At 37.3% G+C, this 25,207-nt stretch overlaps 1 protein-coding gene across 3 annotated transcripts in view; it reads left to right on the top strand.

Annotated features, from left to right (window-relative positions):
- The window catches only part of ARHGAP42 (Rho GTPase activating protein 42), a 163,084-nt gene that overhangs the window by 113,016 nt on the left and 24,861 nt on the right, over positions 1 to 25,207 (top strand). For all 3 annotated transcript variants that reach the window (XM_075050050.1, XM_075050049.1, XM_075050051.1), the window contains 9 exons: positions 6,279 to 6,383; positions 10,267 to 10,396; positions 14,545 to 14,645; positions 16,793 to 16,902; positions 20,718 to 20,796; positions 21,623 to 21,662; positions 22,550 to 22,612; positions 24,242 to 24,316; positions 25,000 to 25,084. In XM_075050050.1, coding sequence (XP_074906151.1) covers positions 6,279 to 6,383; positions 10,267 to 10,396; positions 14,545 to 14,645; positions 16,793 to 16,902; positions 20,718 to 20,796; positions 21,623 to 21,662; positions 22,550 to 22,612; positions 24,242 to 24,316; positions 25,000 to 25,084 — 788 coding nt within the window. The remainder of the gene's footprint in view (positions 1 to 6,278; positions 6,384 to 10,266; positions 10,397 to 14,544; positions 14,646 to 16,792; positions 16,903 to 20,717; positions 20,797 to 21,622; positions 21,663 to 22,549; positions 22,613 to 24,241; positions 24,317 to 24,999; positions 25,085 to 25,207) is intronic.

The raw sequence follows: 25,207 nt of genomic DNA, 5'->3' as shown, positions 1-25,207 counted from the left end.
TTTTCTCTCTCTCCACACCATCTTCCAGCTTCCTTGTAACTAACTGAAGAAGCACTCTTGACTGTGCAACAGGTTGAATTACATCTCTAACACCCAATGTCACCAAGAAGAGCTTCTCAGATGCCTCCTTTCCATGAGATGAGAATGTATTGTATAGTGAATGTTTGACATTGATGCAAACTAACGAACCTGGATTCAGCAAGCAGTACTTACAGAAATCCTATCTTTATGGCATACAGCTGCCAAATCTTAGAGACTAAAACTTTGCTCGGATTCCTAAATAAGAACGTTTTTCTACCTGCCACAGATTAATCCTGAGTGTGTCTCTCTGTCTACTTCTGCAAAACTCTCACATCCTGGAAAAATCTAGCAATCTTGACCTAGCTCTGCCCCTGGTATAGGAGACTTTATGCTCTTTTAAAGTAATAGAAACTTTTTGTATTGGGAAGACTGTACATCGGGAAATATTATTGTGCAATTGCATATAGTTAAAATAGGGCATATTTCATCCTATGTGCTAGACAGAGAGGAAAAATAAATTTGATTTTATATATATTAGCTGGAGATGCTGAGCCTTATCCTTTTGACCAGGAGCTGCCCCACACTATGTCAGCCATCACAGCAGCAGCTATGAATTACCAAAATGAAAGAGCAATTTATCAATTCATCAGTGCTGATACTGAGCAAACAAGCAGGGAAGGTTACTGGTGAACTCAGTCTTGTGGACCTGGGTATTTCTGTCACCAGGTGTATGCATCCAGTAGGTAAAATTTACTTTTGAGTGAATCAGTTGCCATCCTGTTAGCCTGGTATGTGGTTTGTTGCACACAGGTTATGACTTGATGTACCAGAGGAAGGTACGGGAAACACTGTGGTGACTGGGTAATGATAGCCCTTGCAGACAGTGTCTTCTGGCTCCAGGTGTGAATTTTTTATAATCAGTCTGAATATAAAGGGACCTTAAATTATAACATCAGTTATAAAATTTTGAACCTTGAAAATTCTTAGGTTTTGTTTCTAGTCTGTTGCAAACAACATGCTGGAATAAAAACATTTACTAAAACCCATAAGGCAAAGTATGCCAAGTAAATTATAATACACATCAGCAATACCATGAGACAAAGAAAAAACAAAGGTCTTCAAAATAGGCTTTCTAAAAATGCATAGTTTATGTAAGTGATGTTGGAAGTATGACCGTGTGCTCCTAGATGCGAGTAGATAAGGACAAAGCCTAACACTTTAAAATCATATATCAAAAGAATTGCCATATTATTCATTTTCGTCTGTGTGCTCTCCAGATTTTAAGATGCTAGAAGATGCCTGGTGTTGTGTCTATATAAACATTCCTCTCCAGGAGCTCAGCTGGTTGCAGGGCATTCTAGTGCATGTGCTGCTTATGTCTCTGATTTATCAGCTCAGTGTCACATCTCCATATACTTCTCAGTCTGACATGTTACTGATAGACTCTTTGAAGGAGAGTTTAACAAAATAAAAGAAGCTGTTAGTGCGGCAAAGGAGGAAATTGTGATGCCTACGTGGAAGAAGGGTAAGTTTATGATATGGGAATAGAACTTGAAAAGCAAATGATCTGCTGGAGCTCCTTCCAAGATCGTCAGTTTGTCTATGCCAAAAGATAAGGATGGTCTGGGAAACAGTGGGAGAAGTAGCCTAGCAAAAATTGCCAGGTACATTACACCTAGGACAGTAGGACAGTGGGAGTTGGTAAGGGTGGAGTATGTTCCTTCCTGGAGGAGAGTGGGGAGAGATTTTACAGTACGAAATGCTAACGACTCATACTCTGAACAGAGGATTATAATATTTAGAGTAGACTTTTGCAGCTGCTCCTCAGGCCCTGGAATTCTCTGCTGTTCTCTGCATCTTGTTTGCAGGAGTCGCTAATGTGTACTAATGTGAGTGACTGACAGCTGCCTATTTGTGATCCTCCTAGATCTTGATTCTTTCCAAGGAAAAAAAAAAATCCTAAAGCTTTTCATACAGGTCATGAATTTAAACTTTCTCAAGGACAAAGTAGTGTTAAAGTTTACTTTACAGCAAGTTAAACAACAAAGCAAAGTGAGTGACAGTATTATCTCGTCCTAGTTTTGCCCTTGTGGGCCCAGAGAAGCTAGTCCAAAGCAACGCAGCTTTCTGAGGATCTTACACTTGTTAAGAGAAATACACACGCTTTCCTAGAGCTCCACTTCGTCCCTCAGCGATGCCAGGACTTCCTTGGCCTGTAGAAATCAGGGCATAGAGTTCATAAGCAGTAAACTATGTGAAATGTGAGGGGTGGTCCATTAAATGTCACAAAATCCCAGAAGTGTTTATTTAAAGAAAAAAAAACAAACAAACAACAAACCCTGCCTGTAATTGCATGCAGTTCCATGAGACTTCACTGTGGACATTAAACTCAATTTCCCCTTTCTTGGATTTTCTACATTATTAACTACATTCACTTTACTCTGATGAATAAGTGCTATCTACTTTTAAATAAAATGAAACCAGGGAGACAGGGACTTCTGGCTGATGTGCTGCAGGCCAAAGGTTAAATTCCTCCCCTATCCAAAACCTAAGTACAGTCATCTTCCTGTGAGAATGAAATGACCAGGCAGTCTTGAGGTCACCAGCTCTACATAAAAGTAAATAAAGTCTCAAGAAGTAGTTGGATTTTGTTTCAGGTTCTGTGTTGAAATCCTCGTGGCACTGGGGTAGTGAGTAGCATTGTATTACGGAGTTCAGACCTTGCTCTTTATTGATGTGACTGATTAGATACTCAGAGTGAGGTAACTATAAGGGATTTGCTGAAAGGAAAAATTGTTGATATGAACACATCAGGCATTGTATGTGATGTTTGGTGAAACAAACCACCTCTCCTTCACATGTGAAAACCACCTCGAAATACATTCTGAAAATCTTTTTTGAAAGAAAAAAAAGCTGGTTTTCTTTTCTTTATTATTTAATATAAATCTCTTTAAAATTATGAGCCTGCCTTTAGCCGTAGTGCCACTTCTAACACCAGCAACAAGAAAACCCCACTGTGAGCATAAGCCTAGGGCAAAAGTCCTTGGCTTTTAGATCTCTTCCATGCAATACTATGGTTATATCTGTCCTGATGGAAGTGGTTATGAAGATGCCTTAACAGCACAGGCCCATTGGGTACAGGACATTTTCTGATCCCTATTCTTCCACCACTAGTGACACGTACATAGAGGCAAATACCATCCTCAGTGTCAGTTGTTTCAAACAGAACTTGAGTAAGCTGGTCTAGGACTTGCAAAAAAATAAGCATATTTTTACTTTTCTTTTATTCCTATTTTTCTAAGTGCTCAGAGTATTTGACCAAGAGAACCTCAAGGCCAGATCCTCTGCAATGCATAACTGCCAGAATATCTGAGGAGTACTTTAACTAAAATGCGTTCAGATTTTTCTCAGCATTTTTGTGCTGCTATTTTTTTGCTTTCTGATAAATTCAGCTTTGCTGCCACCTTGTGTTAAATGTTTTCCTCCTCAGTATTTCTTTATGAACTCTGTAAAGGTGTTTTGTATGGTGGAAAATGGTTTTCTTCAATTATTGAAGCTGAAACTTAAACAGTTTGTAGTACATTCTCCTGAAGTGCCCTTTAAACTGGTCTTTAAAATTCAGGCATAAGCTGACATACTGAAACTTTCTCCCACTGTTTCTTTTATTGTAATTTTGATGTGCTCTAACATTCTGGTCTGGCTGCAGTTTTGCTGAGTGCTCATATTACTCCTGCAGTGCTTCTTTAGCTGAAAGGGCTGGCTTTAGCAGTAGGCTCCTACTTACAGGTTAAGTTAATCCACATCCTTTTGACTGAAACAAGTCATAGTAAGCACAGAAGTAGTTATGCTGCTGTATCTGAAGGAGCTGTAGTTGGGGATGCTGATGAGTAACTGGATCTAGACTGTGGGCATGAGCTTTGCACAGCTGGAGCCAGAGCAGAGCCTTAGTTGTAATTTACTTACTTATTTTGCACTTTATTCATAAAAAAGGAAGATTAGTTTACTTTCTTTTCTTTTCTTTTATGTAATTCTTTCTAGAATTGTTGTATTTGGACCTTCCTCAGAACCACTTGAATAACCAGTAAGAGACTTTCAGGGCCAGGTCCTTAGCTGAGATAATGATTTCAGCTGAACAGATGATCATGTAAAGCTGAGACAGTTTACACAAGATGTGGAGCCCTTCACTTGAGTGTGTGTTGCCTTCATTGTTTGTTTTGGTTGTGGAATGTGGTTCAGGAATTCACACCCATTGTAGAGGCCCCACAAAAAGTGGCTTTTATTCCCGAGGATCTTCCCAATTTTTCAGGCTCCATGACTGACTTACTGGACAGCCATGGACTTTCACCACCTCTGCCTGAGGCCAGGGTTTCATCTGATCCTGCAATATCAGTAAAAACCAAGGGTGAAGTCCTTCTCCCAGCCATGCCTTCACACTTCTATTTGTGCCAGCACTGATGGTCTATTAACCTTGAGCTGCTTAACTTACTAATGCAGGAAAACAGCAGGCTTCCCGAGTGGAGATGCTCACTGAAGGGCTCAGTGATGCCACAGCTGGCACCAGGATGTGCAGGATGCTTGACAAAGCTGAATGGGGAAAGAGAGGAGGAACGGGAAGGGGAGAGCATGACTTCAGTCTGGTAGCAGCAAGTCATCATGTTAGCTCCTCTGCCCAGCATGCTGTGTCCTTGATCTCTCATCTGTCAAGCTGTGGAATTTTGCTCGTTAAAGAGTGTAGAATGTCTTGCGATGCTGGAATGGATGGGGTTCTAAAATTGAAAAATATTATTTTAGCTATTTCCCTGAAATATATGTGTTACCTTAGTACAGCAGTCTTTTAGTGAGCAATAGGAAAGAGGGAGGCAGAACAATTTAACTACATTTCTTCAAGTAGGGCTGAGCGTAAATTTAAAGAAAATATAAACACAGTAAAAGCTACATTTTTAAGCTGTTTCACATACAATAATCTATGGTACTGGTAACACAAAGAAAAGTGCATTAAATATGAATCATGGCATTTTTGTTGCCTGAGTCTAGGCTACTTCAATAGTCGATGGAGAGAGATAAATGTTTCCATTGGATCATTCATCCCATCCTGAGAGAGGTGTCTGAAAAAGGAAAAAGAATTATGCTCTTGAATACCTGTGTTTTTTCACTGAGTTAGGAGGCAGTCTGGACAAGCCAGTTACTTTGCCTAGATGATTACCTTTTCAATGGCTGTATTATACTAAGATAAATCTGTCCTGTTGTTATAGCTTTTGTTATTGTACATCCAAGTTAATATCTCTTTTTTTTGTGTGTTTTCTTTACTTGCTGTTTGGTAAGCTGTTATATATAAAAAGAAAACAGTCCATAATAAAAAAAAATAAATGCTTGTTATTTAATAGCGTGTGAGATGACTTATGACAATGTCAAAACATTATTTAAATTTAGAACAGAGTAAGTTAGAAGGCTTTAAAAACTAATAGGTGGTAGGAATGCATTAATTCAACAGCTAAAATCTAGTTGGACTTTTTAGTACTTAAATAATATTTTAAAGCAAACTTTAAAAGAATTTTCAACTGGATTCGTACAGACTTCAACTGTTCTGTTGGAGTCAGTCACAGACATACCAGATAAAGTTTGCGTTTTGTTCAGAGCAGGAAGAAATAGTCTGGATTTCTTATGTTGTATTAAGCTGTCCAAAACATACTTTCAAGAGCCTCATTTGTGGAAAATAGGTCATAGCACAGCCCAAGCAATTACTATTAAGAAAGTGAAAAAATATTATGAAGAAAAAAACCCTTAAACTCTGAAAGTATGAACTTGGAAAATGCACACCATCAAAGACTCCAGCTGAAATACTGGATAAAATGACTAGGACAGTGAATTAAATTATTATGGGAACAAGTTCATGACACAAAAGCCTAACACCTCTCTTTCTTAAGGTTTGACCATGGATTCCTTGCTCAGCAAAGCTTTGCTATTGCAAGTAATGAAAGCTTAGAGTGTTCCAGGAGCTAAGACACAAAATGTTTTTTGCTGATGGTTTGCTGTATTTTGCTGCTGAAAACTAATAGAAAACCAACTGTCCTTAGTTTTTGCTTCCTAATATTCACCTGAATAGAAAAAGTGTGTAGTTGTTGCTAAGAACTACTTTTTCACTCTCTCAGGCAATACCTATTCCTTATAAGTTAGTGTATGTTCTGTTATCACTGTGTTATATAACATGAAAAGCACATGTTAAAAATATATAATGCTTCTCAATTTTACCTTTTCAGCTCTTGGCCTTTCTTCAAGGATTATTCACATTTTACCATGAAGGATATGAACTCGCTCAGGAGTTTGCACCATACAAGCAGCAACTGCAGTTCAATTTGCAGAACGTAAGGATGATTTGTATTTACAACATTTTGTTTGCTAATTTAATTTCAGGATATTAAAGTAGACTCGTAGCACTTTATTGGAACTCTAAATCTTGCAATGTTTTAGTAAGCTGAAATCAAATTAATATGTGAATAGGTAAAAGTTATTTTTTGTAAAGTTAATGTACTTAAGATTCCTGTCAACAAATAACTTCGGAAAAATTTATCTTCAGATAGTTAATTTGTGATTTCCAGGTCAAAATTTTGGAGGCGAGAACCAGAAAAACAGGACAACGGTAAAGTTTTGATTAGAAAACACAGTAGTCCAGATAGGTTTAAACATGTGCAAATGCTTTTTTGAGAGTGGGGCCTGTCTTCTGGAATAAGTGGATGCCCCAAAAATGCTTCAACTGGTAAAGAATGATGCAATTTGTTTCTTTAAAATCACAGATTGCCACAAAAAGCTTTTGCTGCTGTCTGCTAGCTTTCCACTGTATATAAAGCATACTTGGGAAGCCATTCTGTGGCTGTTCTCTGGAGCATCAAAGAACTGGTGGAGCCTTCCTCCATGGTGAGCAGCTGTCACGAGTGTTAAGTTCCACCAGAAGAAAGGATCTGCTATTTTTGTAAAGAGTTACTCTCAATTGAGCAGGTGTATCTTTTGCTGTAGATTGGTCTGAATTTGTTAGTAAGAGCCATACATAACTAACTGTGCCCAAAAATTCCATAGCTTTCAGAAATAACAAAAATGCATTTAAGCAACATACTTTTCCACTCATCATAACTGCTGTATACAAGTGTATATTTATTTCACTGTGTAACTCAGATGTTACGCTTTCAAGGACATACAAGTAACTAGATACAAAACATCTTTATGCCTGATTTGCATTAGAACCACTATCATTTGCTTTTAAGGCAAAAAGTGAAGTTCAACGTGTTAATATTGGGCCAGCCTTACATTTTTCATGACAAGTAATGTCAAAGTACAGAACAAATTAAAAAATAAAAAAGTGAAGGAATTCTATCATTCCGTCATTTGCTCCAAATGCTGTATCTTTGGGGTGATTCCATTTCTTTTCCATTTCATTCTTTCAAGAAAAGATACTAGCCCAACAGAAATTTTTGTAGCTCCACTAGAGTCAAAGAAGCTACAACAATTTAGAAGATCTGATATCAGCTTTTTGGGGATAGTGCCTTGGCCACTGAACTTAGGGAATATGAAACAGGTCTGGGAGTACAAGAGCACCTTACTGTGCTCAACTGCTATTCCCTGTGGCTTACTGGAAAAAAAACCACTGACATTTTCCCTGTAGCATCTTGCTATTAGAGAGGGATATGTTGTCTCAAAGTTGGAAGATGGCATTGCCTTAGCACTGTTAATGTAGATCTGCATTCTTAGGAGTACTGCACTCTTCCAGGTTTTGCTGCAATTAAACAAGTGTAGCACACCTCCATAGCCCTCTCCCCTTTTACATCTGTTGTTCTTATATAGGTAGAGATCCCATTTAAAAGGCTGCTTGGGGAAATAAGGGAAAACCCTCTAGATGATTAACCTTTTGCTGTTGGATCAAAATGCAAATGTTCTCTGTCTGTAGAGCATCTCAGGCCCTTGTCTTTTCAAATTATGTATTTGCTACTTTCAGTTTGCTACTAAGACTCTTTCAGATAAAGGCACAAGGGGTCAGTGTTGTTGCACAGCACAGTTTCAGTGAAAGGGTGAAAAAATGTGCTTCAGTCCCGAGATTTATTTACTTTAATATGGCAACTTCTGAGAGGAGCATGAGCCCACAGCATAGACCAAAACTGGCATTGTAAGTCAGAATATGTTCGTATCTTCTATGCGTATATCTATAGAAACAGAATTACTAAAGGTTTTTTTCAATTTCAATGTTAATTAAGAAATAGTTAAACATAATCTCTTCTTAAATATTATATCAGCACAACCTGAAGTTGTAAATAGACTGCAGAGGCAGAGGAAGATGTAAAGTTAGGCAGAAGGAACAATGTATTATGATATTATTTTTTTATTATTATATCTGTACACCAGAGAAACCTATACATGAAGATATAGTGGGATACAGCACATCGTTCACTGCTGTTACACAGAAGTTCAAATTCTGGCTCCAAATCTAGACTCACAGCTTCCTTTTGCCAGCTGGGCTGTCTGCTGGCTTGTCACTCAGAGCATCACTGAACCTCAGGTTGAAGTGAAATAATTTATGTAGGGAAAGACAAACTGAGGACAGTGTTCACAGAAAATTTTGTTTAGCTTGTCTACTGTAGCTGTCAAAAGTACTCCTCTCTAATACATTGTGTGTTAAGGTCTTGGAGAATAGTTGATCTGAACTGCTGTTTCTATTCTTAAAATTGTCCTAGAGGTTAGAGCAGGAGCAGTAACAGCCGTAGGACTAGCAGAGTAGAGGCAGACCAACTGCTCTTAATGGGTCACCTTGTCCTAACACAACCTGTTGCACTTTCACTGTTTCAGCTGGCCAGTGCCGTACTTGGTATGTCCATTTGGCTTTGTTTTCTATAATATAATTTGAAGTCCTGGCTGCTTAAAAGTAGTAATTAAAAACTTAATAGACAGAGATAAGCTCTGAAAATGGGTACATTCCTCCCTTGAATGGCATGTTGCTCTTGAAGGTCTCACAATGAACTCTGTTAAGTTTGGTCTGAACTGATACTTCACCCTAAGGATATCATCTGAAAAGTTCAGAGAAGAATTTTACCCCCCTCTCTAATAATAAAGTTTCTCTTCAAGAAGAAGATTTAACATGTCTATTATTATACTACTGTGTAACTCCATGAATGGCCCACAAAAAGGGGAAGGTATTCACCAGTGTATAAAGTCCTAAGAGTATCTTTCTGACTAGTCAGGATTAGAGTCCATAAGATGACTTTGCAGAAACATTACAAAAATCTTTATTCTTTTCTATTACCTATAGGAACAAAGTGTTCAACATCTGGTATATTAGTAGCAACCTATCAAACCTCTTGCACCTCATAGTAATTCTCCTCTACTATACCGTGCTTGGTGTATGGAGGGAAACCCTGGTCTCACTGAATTCAATAGGAGAAAATGTCCATTTACATGCATACAGATGTTAGCAAATAAGCAAATATGAATAACCCACCTTTGTACCCAATTGTTCGCTTGGTGAGATGCCTGGCCACACACGTGATATTTAGGACAGACCCAGTACTTCCATGCTTTTGGCACAGTTCTGCCACTTGTGACCTGTTTCTCACCTAGTATATTTATGCTATACTTAACTGTGGTGTTTGCAAAGTCCTATCAAAAAATGTTCATGACAGTGCCGGTAACCTGACTATTCTGAGTATCAGCAGCTGCAGTATTACTGCAGATACGGATACGCAGAGAACATTTGTCTCTTCCACACATGGAGAGACCACAGCTGTCTGGAGACATTAGCCTGAACTTAACCCAAAGTAGTGTTTTCTGCACTGTACTTGAAGTGATTCAGTGGGACTTACTACTTCAGGTTTGGGGGCTATGCTATCAGCAGCTTCTAGTTTCTCACAGAGAGAAAGCCTGCATCTGTCTGCAAAATACTGTGTAAGCATACCGAAAGATATGAAATGACCTCCTTTCTGAGGTTAGTGACCTGCAGAAAGAGGAATGTTACTATTCTCAACTATGTTTCCTTTACAGTTGTGCACTTAAGTTGAATTCTTTGTTACTATGTTATTCCTAGGCTTCTAGAGCAATTAAGACTATTATTCTTTATTGCTTTTTTTTTCTTTTTTTTCCTCTGGCAAATGCTTCTGTTGGTCTTCAATACAGTCTCCTTGGCGTTATTGGTAATTAGTTCTTCACTGTTGTTTTACTACATGCGTGAGATAATGTGGGTTTTTGTTTGTTTCCTTTTCTGGGTATTAGACCCGGAATAACTTCGAAAGCACTAGGCAGGAAGTGGAGAGGCTCATGCAAAGAATGAAATCAGCCAACCAGGATTACAGACCACCAAGTCAATGGACAATGGAAGGCTATCTCTATGTGCAGGAGAAACGTGAGTAAAACAGATGTACCTTTTAATTTGATTTGAAAGGCACAGCAACAAATGCAAGGATAAGAAAATGGGTTAGTTAGCAGGACAACAAAACAGCTCTGTGTTCGAATGTCTGCAGACTTCTGCTATGGTTGCTTTCCAAATGATTGAGAGGTTCAAAAGAAAAATAAAAGTTTGACTTTTCAAAAAGCACTTAGAGTAGCTATGGTCAGATGGAATCATGATCAAAACACTTATAAGCAACTCAAGTCCTGCCCCCTGGGTCCTTGTGTGTAGGTCCTTGCTATTGGCCACCCCAGTGGCTGACTGGTAGCAAACTCTGCCCTGGCTGGCTGCCCTATGCCTTGCTGCAGAACCTGCAAGCTCCCAGCACTCTGCTTTGGCTCTACCTGCCAAACCCTGCTGTCTCCTGTACTTTCTCTGCCTGAACAGGGCCCATAGTTCACCCAGCAGGAGCAACTTCCACCTTGTTACCAGGGATCTCCACTGACCCAGCCACCTTAAGAGTAAATGAACATGCACATAATGGAAAACAAAAGTGTAAGAAGAGGAAAAATCATCTAAATACCGTCTGTCAGCTTCAAAATACCTGCAAATCTATACATATGTTTTGTTCACTTCATGAGACATGAGAATGAAGTGATGAACTAAATGAAGAAATAGATCTACAGTTGTTTTAATTGTCTGAAACTACTTGAAAGAGCCTAGCAATACATCATGTTACAAATGAAAACGGAACCAGGAAATATGTGAAAAGTCTTATGTGAGAAGTCAAAACTATATGTCACCTGAAGTATCAGCTGCCACTGGTTTACATTCTAACCAGTATAGAAAACCAAGCCAAACTAGCTGTGTTAGGCAGGATCATGCAAAACCCTCAGTAAAATAGTTTTCGTTGCATGGGGTACCCAGATTTATAGATTTATTTATTCATTTTTCTATTTGCTGTGGAATCAGCCTGACACTAGAAAAGTATATAGCAGTGTTTTGAGACAGTGTGTACATGCTTGTACAAGTTTGAAGTTTGTGCAAAAATTATTAAATACAACTTTGTACCTGATTTCTCAATATAAAAATAAATAGAAGGCATCTGGATATAGAATTCCCATGTCAGACTTGACCTGACTTGACCTCAGTTTTGAGGAGATGTTCTTCACTGCTCCCCTTTTAGATGATACCTGAAGAGACTACATGGAGTTACAGATAATTGATTTTCCAAATAACATCATTAAATTAATCTTTATTCCATATGTGAGCTAAAAGAAAGAAAACTCAGTGCTTATCATAGTTAACCTCAACCACTTTTACTGTCAGTAGCACTGAAAGTTTTAAGAAGACCCTCCATGTTTAATTGAGTAACTAATGATAAAAGAGACCTGTGTTAAGTGGAAATTACAGTGAGCCCTGCTAATGGGGGAGGGAGAAAAGGAGTGAAGCATTGGGCACATGCTGTGCTTCGTTAAATAGCAAGAGGCCAACTTGACATCCTCTCACTGAAAATAAATTTGTTCATTAGTTTATTCTGGAGTAAGAGTAACAAGGTCTGTATTCTCTGTGCCAGTGGCTGTATATTTCCTTGTCATGCAGGTTTACTTTCCTACAACCATCATCCCATAGGCTCTTGTCAAATTATGTGCAACTGGGTTAAATGTTTGCTATTCGTGAGAGTAAATCCTGTATATATTTATTACTGATATGCATGGTGGTAAATATGTTTTGGTTTGGTTTTTTTTTTTAAATGGCAGTAGACCATAAATTGTTTTCATTCAGATGGACGGTCATGAGTAACAGACTTAAAGTTGCAATGTAGGTGTCTGGCTACAATTTTTTAATGAGAAACAGGTGACTTCTAAACGCCTCTAAAACTGCTTTGAGAGTGCTCATCTGTATACATGCTAAAAGAGTTAATGAAATGACATCAGAGGAAAAATTGATTTAGAATAATTATAGATTTTGTTTTGCTAAGTGAAAACAAGTTAAAATATAGGAACAGAACAGCTAACTTCTGAGGGTGGGTGACCAGCTGACTTTTCAATTCATGACGTTGCTTTCCTGCAGAATGCAAGCAATGGGAGAACTTCTTCTGAACTGGCATAACAGACCGTGTAAATTTCCATATCTACAGTTCTGGATTGCCAGACATCTGACTGACATGAGTGATGCAATCTCTGTATATATACCGCCTTTGTGGAAGGCTACATTTAGAAGGCAAAGCCATTGTATCTATAGCAAAACTACTAGGTTTCTTTTTAACACCTTCCATTTTTATTTAGCTGTTTACATTTAAAAAAACAACCCAAACACAAAACCCTTAAAATACTTCTTTTTTTAACTCAGAGCTCTTTCATTCTAAAAAGAATTAAAAAGTCCAGGTATACTGTACTTTGAAAAAATCAGTATCATATTTTTCCCATGAGTAACTTCCATTGAAATGAATTGGAAAATCATATGTGGGTTGAAAGTATCATCTAGTCATTTCCTATTCTGAATTTACACAGTAGTTACAATATTGCATTATGTCTATATAGATAGATAGATGTATTTGGCACTTACATTTGTGATGGCTCTGCAGAGAGAAGCCATGTTTGAATGCCAGACTCTGAAGCACAATGCTGTCCAAGAGGAAAGAAATGCTTTTCCTTCTTGGTACCTCTTCACACAGCCATTGGTCTCTGCACCTGAGTACCCAGAAGCTGTGTCAATGCTAGTAAAATAAATGGGGCTCTACTCTGCCACTGAGACAAGCTTGCACAGAATATCCCACCCTCTGTGCTAAATTTCCTATCCTCAAAAATTAAAAAGTTTTTTCCAAGTTGCCTATTGACTATGTGTTACCTAGTCATTGTGAATGCTGCCAGCACTGCTTATTAACCAGTGCAGTTATAGCCATAATGTTCTGGCCCAAGGGGGAGCAGTCACACTGCAAAAAACCTGAATTATCCTGTCCTCTGCAGTGCACCGCCCATCTTAGCTGTAATTCTAGGATGTGGAGAGAATCAGGGAAATGGTGGGAGGATTTACTCCATGCCCTCACAGCAAAGAACACATTATAAATACCTGTATCTAAGCTAGGTTAGCAGATGAAGTTTAAAATACCATTGAGCTTAAGCTCAAGAGGGTTTTGTGTTTAGATTCACTAAACGTTCACAGCAATGCCTGAGCAAAGCTCTGGGTAATCCAGGAGTGAAAACATCTTCTGCATCAGAGAACCTATACTTTGCAGTAGGATTAAGGAGTAGTGTGGTGTGACCTCTCCGGGATAGGGCATACATCCACTTACTTGGGGATTGCTGTAGATTTCATGTATGGCTATCTAAATCGAAGGCTAGTGAATCCCTAAGGATATTATATTTTGCTATTGTGAGTGTGTGCAATTGTCAGTTTGTGGACACAGCTGTGTGCCACTGTTACAGCTACCTCTTCCCCAGCAGGACCCATTCCAAGGCATAAAAGGCCAATGTTTCTTGCTGAAGGTGCCAGCCAGCATTTTATCCCCCATCTCTACACCACTACTGTTTTAGAGTGCACTGTTCCTTTCCTTTCATGTAGTAAAATCACCTGTAAGTGTTCAACTACGTAAGATTAAATCTGTCTCTGAGCCTATGTCATTTTACCCACTCCCTTAAGGTAATAGACAGAAGAATAGCCTTTCTATGATACTACCAACAGCATTTGTTACCTGTGACAAGAACTCTGAAAATAAAGGGAAATGCACTCTGACTTCATGACTTTGTCCAATTTTCTGGATCTAATACCAGACTTCAAGATTTCCCTCAGAGAAAGGATGTAATACTGAATCCTTGTGCTTCACTTGGGTTGATAAAATCTTCACCTGTATTTCCTAGGCAGAAAAATCCTTTGGATCTTGCCTGTCTCCTGCCTGTTTACCTTAGTAAAATGCTGTTACCCATCCAGTTGCCAAAGAAAATCAGGCTGCTGGAACTTTGTTGGGCAACTTCATCAAGCTGCAATATTCGAAAATTATACCTGAACAACTTGTTCAAATTAAAAAAATTAGGAGAGTTTTTGATTTTGTAGGCTACCTGTGGATGCAGTTTTGTTTCAATTCTCTGCTCTATCTAACTCCAACTAAAATAGTGATAAAAAGTCAAAATGATTGTTTTTAATACTATCTCTTTTTAATCTAGGACCGCTTGGATTTACATGGGTAAAACATTACTGCACTTACGATAAAGGAACAAAAACATTTACAATGAGTATAGCTGAAACAAAATCTGGTGGAAAAGTGGTGAGTTGCACATACGTGGATGCATATGTGAACTGTATATTCCATCTTTTATATTAACCATTCAGAAACTGTTAAAAAAATGCGGTGAACAAAGCATAAGGCTGTTTTCATACATGAAGCAGTGCATGTCTTATGTAGCATAGATAAATATTTAAATAAAAATATTTCTTTTAAAACATATATAAACCACATATTTAATACCTTCTCTAATATGGTGGTTCCAAATTCATAGGAAATCAATCACATTTGCACAGAATCATAGAATGGATGAGGTTTGCAAGGGAACTCTGTAGATCTTCTAGTTTAATCTCAATACAGGGTCAACTAGAGCAGGTTAGCGAGGCCTGTGTCCAGTCAGGTTTTAGATATCACCAAGGGTGGAGACCCCACAACTTCTGGGCAACCCGTTTCAGTGTTTGACCACCATAAAAAAGCTTTTTTTTAAGTTCAGATGGAATTACCTGTATTTCTGTTTGTGCCCACTGCGTCTTGCCGTTTCACTGGGCACCACTGAGAAGACTCTGACTTACCTTCTTTACTGCTTTGCATCAAGTATCTATAGATACATCACTGATATGATCCCCCTTCTCCAGACTGAACAGTCCCAGCTCTCTCAACCTCTCCTTATATGATAGATACTTCAAGTCCTTAATCACCTTGGTAGCCCTTAGCTGGACTTGCTGTAGTACATCACTGTCTTGTACTGGGGAGCCCAATACTGGACACAGCACTCCAGATGTGTCTCATCACGGCTGAACAGAGAGGGTGAGGATCATGTCCCTTGACCTGCTGGCAATGCCTTGCCTGATGGCAGCCCAGCAGGCTTGTTGGCCGCCTTTGCTGCAAGAGCACGTTGCTGGCCCACGGTCAACTTGTTGCCCACCGGGACCTGCAGGTCCTCTTCTGCCAAGCTGCTTTCCACCCTGCCAGGCCCATCTTCTTCTGGTGTCTGGGGTTACTCCTATTCGTCCTAAACAGTGCTGGCCTCAGTATGATTGCTTGGGCGTACCACTAGTGACCAGCTGCAGCTGAACTTCCACTGTAAGCTCAGCAGTTCAGCCAGTTTTCAGTCCACCTCGCTGTCTATTCATCTATCCTGTACTTCACCAGTTTGTCTATGAGGATGTAGTACGAAACATCCTACTGTAGTAGGATGTAGTGTTGAAAGCCTGGCTGAAGTTGAGATAAACAATATTCTTTGTTCTTCCATCATCCACTGAGCCATCCATCACATTGTAGAGGGCTATCAAGTTGATCCTGCATGATTTCCCCTTCATTAAATCCATGCTGCCTACTTCCAGTCACCTTTCTATCCTTAATATGTTTGGAAATGCTTTCCAGGATTATTCAGTTCATCACCTTCCCGGGGACCAAGGTGATGCAGACTGGCCGGTAGTTCCCCACAGAACAAGATGAAATGGCTTCATTTTGCACCAGGGGAGGTTTAGATTGGATATTGCGAAAAATTTCTTCACCAAAAGGGTTGTCAAGCATTGGAACAGGCTGCCCTGGGAAGTGGTGGAGTCACCATCCCTGGAGGTATTTAAAAGACATGTAGACGTGGCACTTAGGAACATGGTTTAGTGGTGGACTTGGCAGTGTTACGTTTGCTGTTGGACTCAATCCTAAAGGTCTTTCTCAACCTGAATGATTCTATGATTCTATATCTTCTTCCTTTCTCTTCTTGAAGGCAGGAGCGACATTTGCTTTCTCCCATTCCTTAGAAACTCCCGTGTAATTGCATCAGCCTTTCCAACATCATAGAGTTTGGCCTCACAGTGGTGGCCAGAACTAGGTGTTAGTCAGCTTTATTCTTTAGAAATCTTTTTATCTACATGTGAGACTTGACAATTATATGATAGTCACTCTAACATGTAACATATAATCATGTTATATATGCAGATATTTGTAAACTTTTGAATTTAGGGAGTTTTCTGAAATATAATGATTAAATAACAAATATGTGACAGAAAGCTATTAACTGTAATCTTACTTTAAATACAGAGAATTTATTGTATATGTTCCTAAGTAATTTTAATCCCTATCTTAAGACATGTTCTTTGAACTGTTCCTACAGTTAAATTTAAGATCTCGAGCCAAGGTATATCAGCATATTGCCTGTGCTAATTTTTTGTTTTGTTTTATAGAATGGCCTTGTCACAAGCTCACCAGAAATATTCAAGCTAAAATCTTGCATCAGGAGAAAGACAGATTCAATTGACAAACGTTTCTGTTTCGATATTGAAGTATTTGAGAGGTTTGAATTTTTTTCATTGTGTTAACAAATTGGAAATAATTAAAAATAGAAGCACTTGCAACCAATGTATTTCTTAATATGCTTGTATCCAGAGAAACTAGGCTTTCAAGACTTAGTACTTACTTGTTCACACCTATTTTTTGAACATATGTATTGTCTTAACTACATTATGTTTGCATACAGATAGAAGATGGATTATTACAGAACCTGAAGCACAACTGTCTACCCTCTTTTAGGAACAGATCATAAATATTTTTTAAATTACTTATTAATAAGCAAATTCTGTACCAATATCTATTTCTTTCGGAAATGTATGATAGCACGTCATTTTTCTTTTTTGAAAATTGCTTCTACAATTTTTTTTTACTTATTCATGGATGTTATAATTATATAAGATAGATGAAAACAGCTTTTCTGTATTTCAAGTGTACATACACAGTATTTTGTAAAAGTTTTTAATTTAAGCTTCAGAATAATAAGAAATATTGAATTAATTTTTCCCTTAAAATATGATAAATAGACTGACTTTTGTAGTCGTTCTTTTAAGAAATATTTTATGACTGTTACTGTCATTTTAAATTCCATTCAAAACTGCTGTATTTACATTATAATTTTGAGGATACTTTGGTACTTTCAAATATAATACATTATTTTTGTCAAATACACTTCTGAGTGAGTTCAAGTTTAAGAAATAGAAATTTGATATGAACAAATATTGACATTAATTGGTCTCTTGAAAGTTCCTAAGCTTGAATTGACAGGTTGAGTTTGAAATTGGTAGTTGTTTCTAAGTAGAATTGCATTTATTAGACACATCCGTGGCAGTACCATTGTAACATACTCACAAGTGAGTGTTGTCCCTTTTCTCTCCCTTAGACTACTAGAATGTCCACAGTTCAACAAAATTGCACAGAACAATTAGTTCCATCTGCAGTTCTTCAAGATCTCATCAAAGAGAGAGTTATAGGCACTTTCTACATACCATTTATTCCTTATGGGCATTTTGATTGATTACAAATGTGCATGGCTTATAAGTTAAAGGCATTCTGGAAATTTGGACAGAAGATTGAAAGGGGAGTGAAATACACAGTTACTTGGTCATTGTTGTAATGATCTAACTTTCACAGGGTGATAAAAAGTTCACTTTTCCAATTGATTTGATATTCAGCAGGGAAGTAGTGAATTTTCATACAAGTTAGCAGAGGAGATAAATAGACAATGAAATACCTAGAAATATTTGGTGGCAGTTCATATACAAGGGTAACATTAATCTTTTCTGAATGTCGTGTTGGCAAAACTTGGGTTTCTCCTAAGAAGGAGAAAATGCAGTGGCTGTTACCGATGTCTGTAATGACTAAGAATGTGAGCGAGTTCATATAAATATAAACACAGTAATGGAATACTGAGGATTCTAAAAGACTGTGATAATGATTACATTTGAACTAATTTTAAATTCAAAACTTAATAATGTTTACTTGCAGTATAATGTTGGACATCACCTACAAAATACAGAAAAACTTTAAAAGTAATTGACACTAGTATAAGATAAGTTTCCTTAGTAATGTGAGGGTGTGGGCTATGATTTTTCATCATGAAAGACCTCTTTTTAAAAATGTGCAGCTACACCAGTCTTCAAAATTTTGTTGTGAGATTTTATGCGTGACTTCTGTCTCCAAACACCTTATCCCACAGAGCTAATTCTCTCCTTGCATTATTATATGCAACATTGTATGAAATGTTATATAAAATATTATTTTATTAAAACATCGGAAAACCGTGCAGACTGATGAGCACATCTCATTTCATGAAAGAACCATGTTAACTGAAAGAAACCCTTGTGAACAACTAATGAAGAACACACTGTGAGCCCTTCCAATTGACATAATTAATTTAAAATTTACTTAGGTGTTTTTCACACCTCCATTCAGCTCAGACTTCTTGTAAAAACTATTCTAGAGGTTACACCATCTTATTTGTACTGGAGCTATATAAAAAGGTAACATCAAAAAGTGTGTTTCACCTTGAATGTAATTTTAATGTCTGAGAAATTACCAACTATTTCAGTAACTAGAGATGAAGTTAGTTCAAAAAGTATTGGAGTTGATTTGGGTTTTTTTGGTTTGTTTGGTTTTTTGTTTTGGGGGTTTTTTTTTTAGGAAACTAATATACAGGGATTATAGTCTTAGATATTTCAGTGTTAAAACATGCTATACAATGACTGCAAACTTGGCCAACAGATTAAATCAGAAACTCAGAGCTAAAAGCACGTATCTCTAAACCTGAAGTAAAATGGCACTCAGAAATTTCTGTTCTTTCTGTACATGCTGACCAAGGGACTATAAGTATAAATGGAATATTAAGCAGTAGTCACAATAGAAAGAAGAAAAAAACAATCAGTTTCTGTTTCTAAAATGCTTTTGAGAGAAAAATTCCTAAATAAGAATCTGTGGGTAGGTAGCAAGTTGGAATATTAAAGTGGAAATAAACTTAGACTTTAAGAAAATAGAAAAACAATTATACATCTTAACCTGGATTAACTGTATCTTTTTACTCTTGTAATAGTAGATAGCAAACAAAATATTCTGCCTGGCATCTTTATATATAAAGGCAGGGCTTACTCCTCCTTGAATGGTTTGGTATATGTGCGTGAACACACATTTTGATATTTTATATTGTCCAGTTGCTTTCTTGAATGCTTTTTAAATACAAGGTGACAGTGTAGGTCTTTTGGAGGCGTGGGCAAGGGTGGTGGTTGTTTGGTTATTTATTTCTATGGTGGAAGATAAATACCTAGTAAAAACTATAGTTTCCTTTATTTGTGAACCTACCAATGAAAAATCAGTTTTGGACAGTCTGCTGAAAGTTTTGAGCAGTTACATGTTACACTGGTGTGGCAGCAGGACTTTTTAAATGGACTCTCATGGGCATTCTATGTTGGCAAATCAGTGAATTAATTGCAAAGCATTTCTTAAAGAACTCATTTGCCCATGATCACAAATAGACTAATTCTTTGTATTTACACATCTGTTCATATAATTATTCCAGGAACAAAGATAAAAGTTGGTTCCCTCATCCCTTCACTGGTTCCCATGACTCTTTTTCTAAGCAATGTCAAAGCTTCATCAACAGAGAGGATATGCCACTTTTTAAACTTCTTTCATAGTGGTTAAAGCACAGCCAGTAGAAAGAACTGATTTTTTGAGTCCTCTCAAATAAAAAAAATCCTGCACCATGACAGTACTCAGCTCAATTGGCTTTACATCTTCAGACTTGAGATACTATCTCAAAGCACTCTTTTTAGGCAACCATTTTAGGGCACATTTCTTTTGACTGACTTTGGATGTCTATTTTGGGATATGACTTTCAGATTAAAAGTACCTACTTCATTTGCTATTAAAGGAATGTAGATAACTAGCTCAGGCATGGACATATTTAGTCAAATTGAGCTGATCTATCTTGCCCTTAAGTTTGCCACCCTAAGCATCTCCCCACTGAAAAATGGGTTGTATGAGATCCCATTTACAGGTGTATAACTCATCTTGCAATATGGAGGTGCCTAACACCTATTGGAGGCTTGGAGCACTTAGGACTTGGCATCTAAAATTACATGTTGCCATACCGAACTTTTTAAAAAGAAACCTGTTTTTAAATCTAGCTCAAAGTTATTGTGTTATGACAGAAGCTTTCAACTTTCATTAACTTCTCTCTGTCTTTTATGTATTCACTTCGTGTCAATATACAATTGGATTCTGACTTTGGATACTGTTTGAGAAAAAGAAATTAGTAACTTCAGTGTATGTGTATGTTTTTGACAGACCTGGAATCATCACACTGCAAGCTTTTTCAGAATCCAACCGAAAACTTTGGCTTGAAGCTATGGATGGCAAGGAACCAGTAAGGATATTTTTTCATTTTCTTTTCTTTTTACAGTTTTATGGCACACATATCAAAGAAAGAACCTAGTATGCATTTCAGATGCTCTGTTACAGTACAGGCAAATACAGTTCTGTTCTTTGTGAGACACTATCACAAGTACACAGTTGAAGATAGGTACAAAGTAGAAAAGCAGAACTATTAGTGAATTTAAGCCTTTATTTATATATTATTATTTTATGTTAAGTTATTTAATGTTTAAGTAATATGTTAGTGTATTGTTTAATAGGATTCATGGTTTGGATAACATTTGTGAAGTGGTAGTTTCTGCAATGAAAAAGACTAACCATCTTTTGAGCAGTGTCATGGAGTAAACAATTAGCACCATCTTGAAAGGCACTGCAGAGAGCATAAAAATGTGTTGAAAGCTACTAAGAGACAGGCTTGTCTGAGATTTCTTCCCACTATTAACCTGCTCTTAAAATAGTCACTGAATGAAGGTGATGCCAGACCTGTATCCAAGGGGAAAAAAAATGGTTTTATGAGATAGAAGAGTGTTTTTACAAGCTTCTTGTTTGACTGAAACAGTACAGAAATTAGATCAGTAGTTGTATTGAAATTTAACCCATTCGGAGTCTGCAAATCTGACTTCTAACAAATTATAGGTGTCTATCCTACCATAGGGCTGTTAACTTGGGTGAGTGCTGTGGGGGTAAACGTCAAGCTGAAAGGCAGGGTTGGCTTTCACCTAGCAGCAAGCTAATACACAGCATGTTGCAACTACCAACAAACCTGGCAATAAAGAATTTAAAGCACAAACATTGACCTGTTTTGGTTTTTTTTACAGATCTACACACTGCCAGCCATTATTAGCAAGAAGGAAGAAAGTAAGCTCTTCATTTATGTAGTTATCAAATATTCCTAGATTTCTGTAGTGTCCTGGTTTCTAGATGTGTGCATGAGGGAGAAATTAATTATTTTACATTTTCTTTCTGTTGCTATGAAATAACTGTTGGATAACATGATCGGGCTACACAAAAGCACATCCTAAGCTATGTAAACTGTGAGAAAGCCTTCAACTTTTGTATTACTATCAAACACAGATTGGAAGAAAATTTGATTGGCTCCAAAGCTACAATATATTTAACAAATCTGTAAAAATTTCAGTAGCCTGTACACCTAAATGTAGATACATGACAGTGTGTTGAGATAATATCCCTATATAGCATCACAGAATCATTTAGGTTGGAAAAGACCCTTAAGATCATTGAGTCCAGCCATTAACCTAACACTGCCAAGTCCACCACTAAACCATGCCCCTAAGTGCCACATCTACACGTCTTTTAAATCCCTCCAGGGATGGTGACTCCACCACTTCTCTGGGCAGCCTGTTCCAATGCTTCATAACCTCTTCAGTGAAGAATTTTTTCCTAATATCCAAGCTAAACCTCCCCTGGTGCAATTTGAGGCCATCTCCTCTTCTCCTATCTCTTGTTACTTGGGAGAAGAGACCGACCCCCACCTGGCTACACCCTCCTTTCAGGTAGTTGTAGAGAGCGATAAGGTCTCCCCTCAGCCTCCTTTTCTCCAGGCTAAACAACCCCAGTTCCCTCAGCTGCTCCTCATAAGTCTTGCTCTCCAGAGTAAATAGCAATCATAATCTCGTGGATGAATGTGTATCAGTTCTTTTTGACTAACGTGAATGTAGCTAAACACGGAAATTTTGTGTATTGATAAATTAGGAAACAGTTACCTTTTTTGTCTTCTTTTATAGTGTTCTTAAATGAAGCAGGCTTCAACTTTGTCAGGAAATGTATTCATGCTGTAGAAACAAGAGGTGTGTATTAAATCACAAATTATGTATTAGATTATTATGAGTATTTTTTCTTGAATATTACTTTGATTAATTCTACATGTTTTACAGCTGTGCTTTGGAGTGTGTCCATCATTTGGTTTGTACTTTTCACATTTTATCTGTCTGCTTTACACTTAAAACTCTTACCACAAGTTCCAACAACAGTTCTTAACGTATCATTTAAGTTGTTTTTTTAAACATTTTCTGTAATTTCATGTTGTTTAGACAGCTTAATACACAGTTGCACACATTTTTAGTCTTTAATTTGTGGGCACCAAATTGTGCTTTATCGTGGTAAAACCGTGGGGAGTCTCAGCTCCCAGCTTTGGTTTCTGGTGTGAAACCTGAAGACCAAAAAGTGGCATGAATGCTCTCTGCTGGAACATCTTTTTTGCAGAGCATAACTCCTGTAATTTTATTCACTCATTTTGCACATGGTTTATCAATTTTTTAACTGTTTAGAAACTCATTTTTGGTAGTGGGAATGTACAAAAAGAAAATAATAATCGCTCTGCTGATGAGGTAGTATCTTGCAACTCACAGCAAATTTTTAATTATCCACTTATAAATGAAGAAGTATGGCTGTATCACCTTCCATAGAAAGAGGTAACCTTTTCTTGTCCATGCACTGAACTGTCAGCATGCAACTCTTCTAATCCAAAAGCTGTGTGGTCTCTGTGCAACATTGAGCTCAACATGAATTCAGTTTCTTAGGTAACAGTGTTATGTAGATTTTGAATCACTGCTGACTCAGAGCTTGCATATTTTTGGGGGTGGGGGTGGGGGGAGTTTCAAAACAAAACATCTAGGTTACCTTAAGTGAGATCAGACTTTGGAATGTTGTTTTCAAAGGAAAAGTGGACAATTTTTAAATGGTAAGACCTGAAGTGGGGAGAAGGGAAGACTTTTAAGTCCTGCTGATTTTAAAAAGCAGTTAAAACCAATAAAACTATCATCACTGGCATACTGAAATACTGTGTTGTGAATGTCTCACTTTAAACATTATTTGTAATTAGTATCTGTGCTATTAAAAAAAACCCAACAATTGAATCTTATGGGTAAATTGGGACTTGACTGTCTCTGTTTTGCATGGGGATCCATGCATAACATATAAATTCTCAACTGCAGTGTTTCAACAGTGTACAGTATATGATTTTATTTTGGGTACAATAATTTCTCCTATAAATGTCAATCAAATCTTAATTGGAAGGGATGATGTTCGAAGCAAATACAGATGCATAGTAATTCTACTGAAGTCTAGGTAAGGTAAACTTGTTAACATGTAATGTGTTTTATGACTGCTTTGGGGTCTTATTTTTCACCTTTCCCAGCCATCTCCTTGTTGTTTGCTAATATGGGTCATTTCTATGCAAATGGGTTCTGTTAATGTAGAATTATGATTAGTGTATAGTATGGTATGGATTCAGTGGAATGCAGTTGTTAATATCCCAGAAGAGAATTCAGTAGGGTAAAGCAGTACTCAAGAATGTAATTGTACAATTTTCCATAAACACATTTAGGTGTTTTGAAAACATACATGAAGGATGCATCAGCATATATTGAAATAACCATATTGTCATTATTTTCATCGTGCTTTTTTTCCGAATGTAGGTATTACAATCCTGGGGCTGTACAGAATAGGTGGTGTAAACTCCAAGGTGCAAAAGCTGATGAATACCATATTTTGTAAGTATCTGAAGTGAACCTTTGTCAGTGTGCAGTGTGTGCGCTGTGGTCCCTTTTGCCTTAACTGCTGTGCTCAGAAGATTTTGTCATAATATTTACAATTTTGTATGTGCACTTACTGCCGCTAAATTGAGTTTGCAGTCTTAAAATGAGTGATCTAACTAGTTTCTTCTGTGCATTAGTATTCAATTTCTGCATGTAATCATTGATATGAGCAAATTACTGATAAAATGCATGTCTTCTTTTAGCTTTAAAGTTCTGTTTATTGGTATCTGTTTGGCATATTTCAGAAGTGGTCCAAAGCTTAGCTCTGTAACACAGCATAACTCAGTTTAAGAGAGAGTTGTTCTAGTCTTTCACTATTCTTGCTAATTTGGCTCTCTGATGCCTGTGTTTGAATGTCTAAGCCAAATACATTAGTAATTCTCTGTTGACTTGGGCTTACTTTCCACTTTAATACAGTGCATATAGTTAATGTTTACAGGTACTAAATATGAGTGCTAAATTCATTTTTCTTAATACTTTGGCAGAGATTAAAAGATTCAGATTGATCAGATTGGTAGTTAATCTGGCTAATAAGTAATTACGAGCTAAATGACTAATCTATTAGCTTATCTTTTGCTGCTTTTCTAGTTAGTGTGTTAGTCAAACTGTAACACAATCATAATTCAAATTTCTACCAGCTCCTAAATCTCCTCCTGATATGGACATTGATATGGAACTTTGGGACAATAAAACAATAACAAGCGGACTAAAAAACTACCTCAGGTAAGTATGATGCTACACAAATCTCAGTGTTCATTTTCTGGCCCATTAATCTTTTGCTTATTAATATCATATTATATTTCTTGTATCCATTAGCATGGTAAAAATTGAGTATATTATTATCTT

The sequence above is a fragment of the Buteo buteo genome, chromosome 18 (assembly GCF_964188355.1).
Source record: "Buteo buteo chromosome 18, bButBut1.hap1.1, whole genome shotgun sequence".
NCBI lineage: Eukaryota > Metazoa > Chordata > Aves > Accipitriformes > Accipitridae > Buteo > Buteo buteo.
The sequence above is the reverse complement of the archived record's forward strand: the minus strand, read 5'-3'. Positions and strand labels throughout refer to the sequence as shown.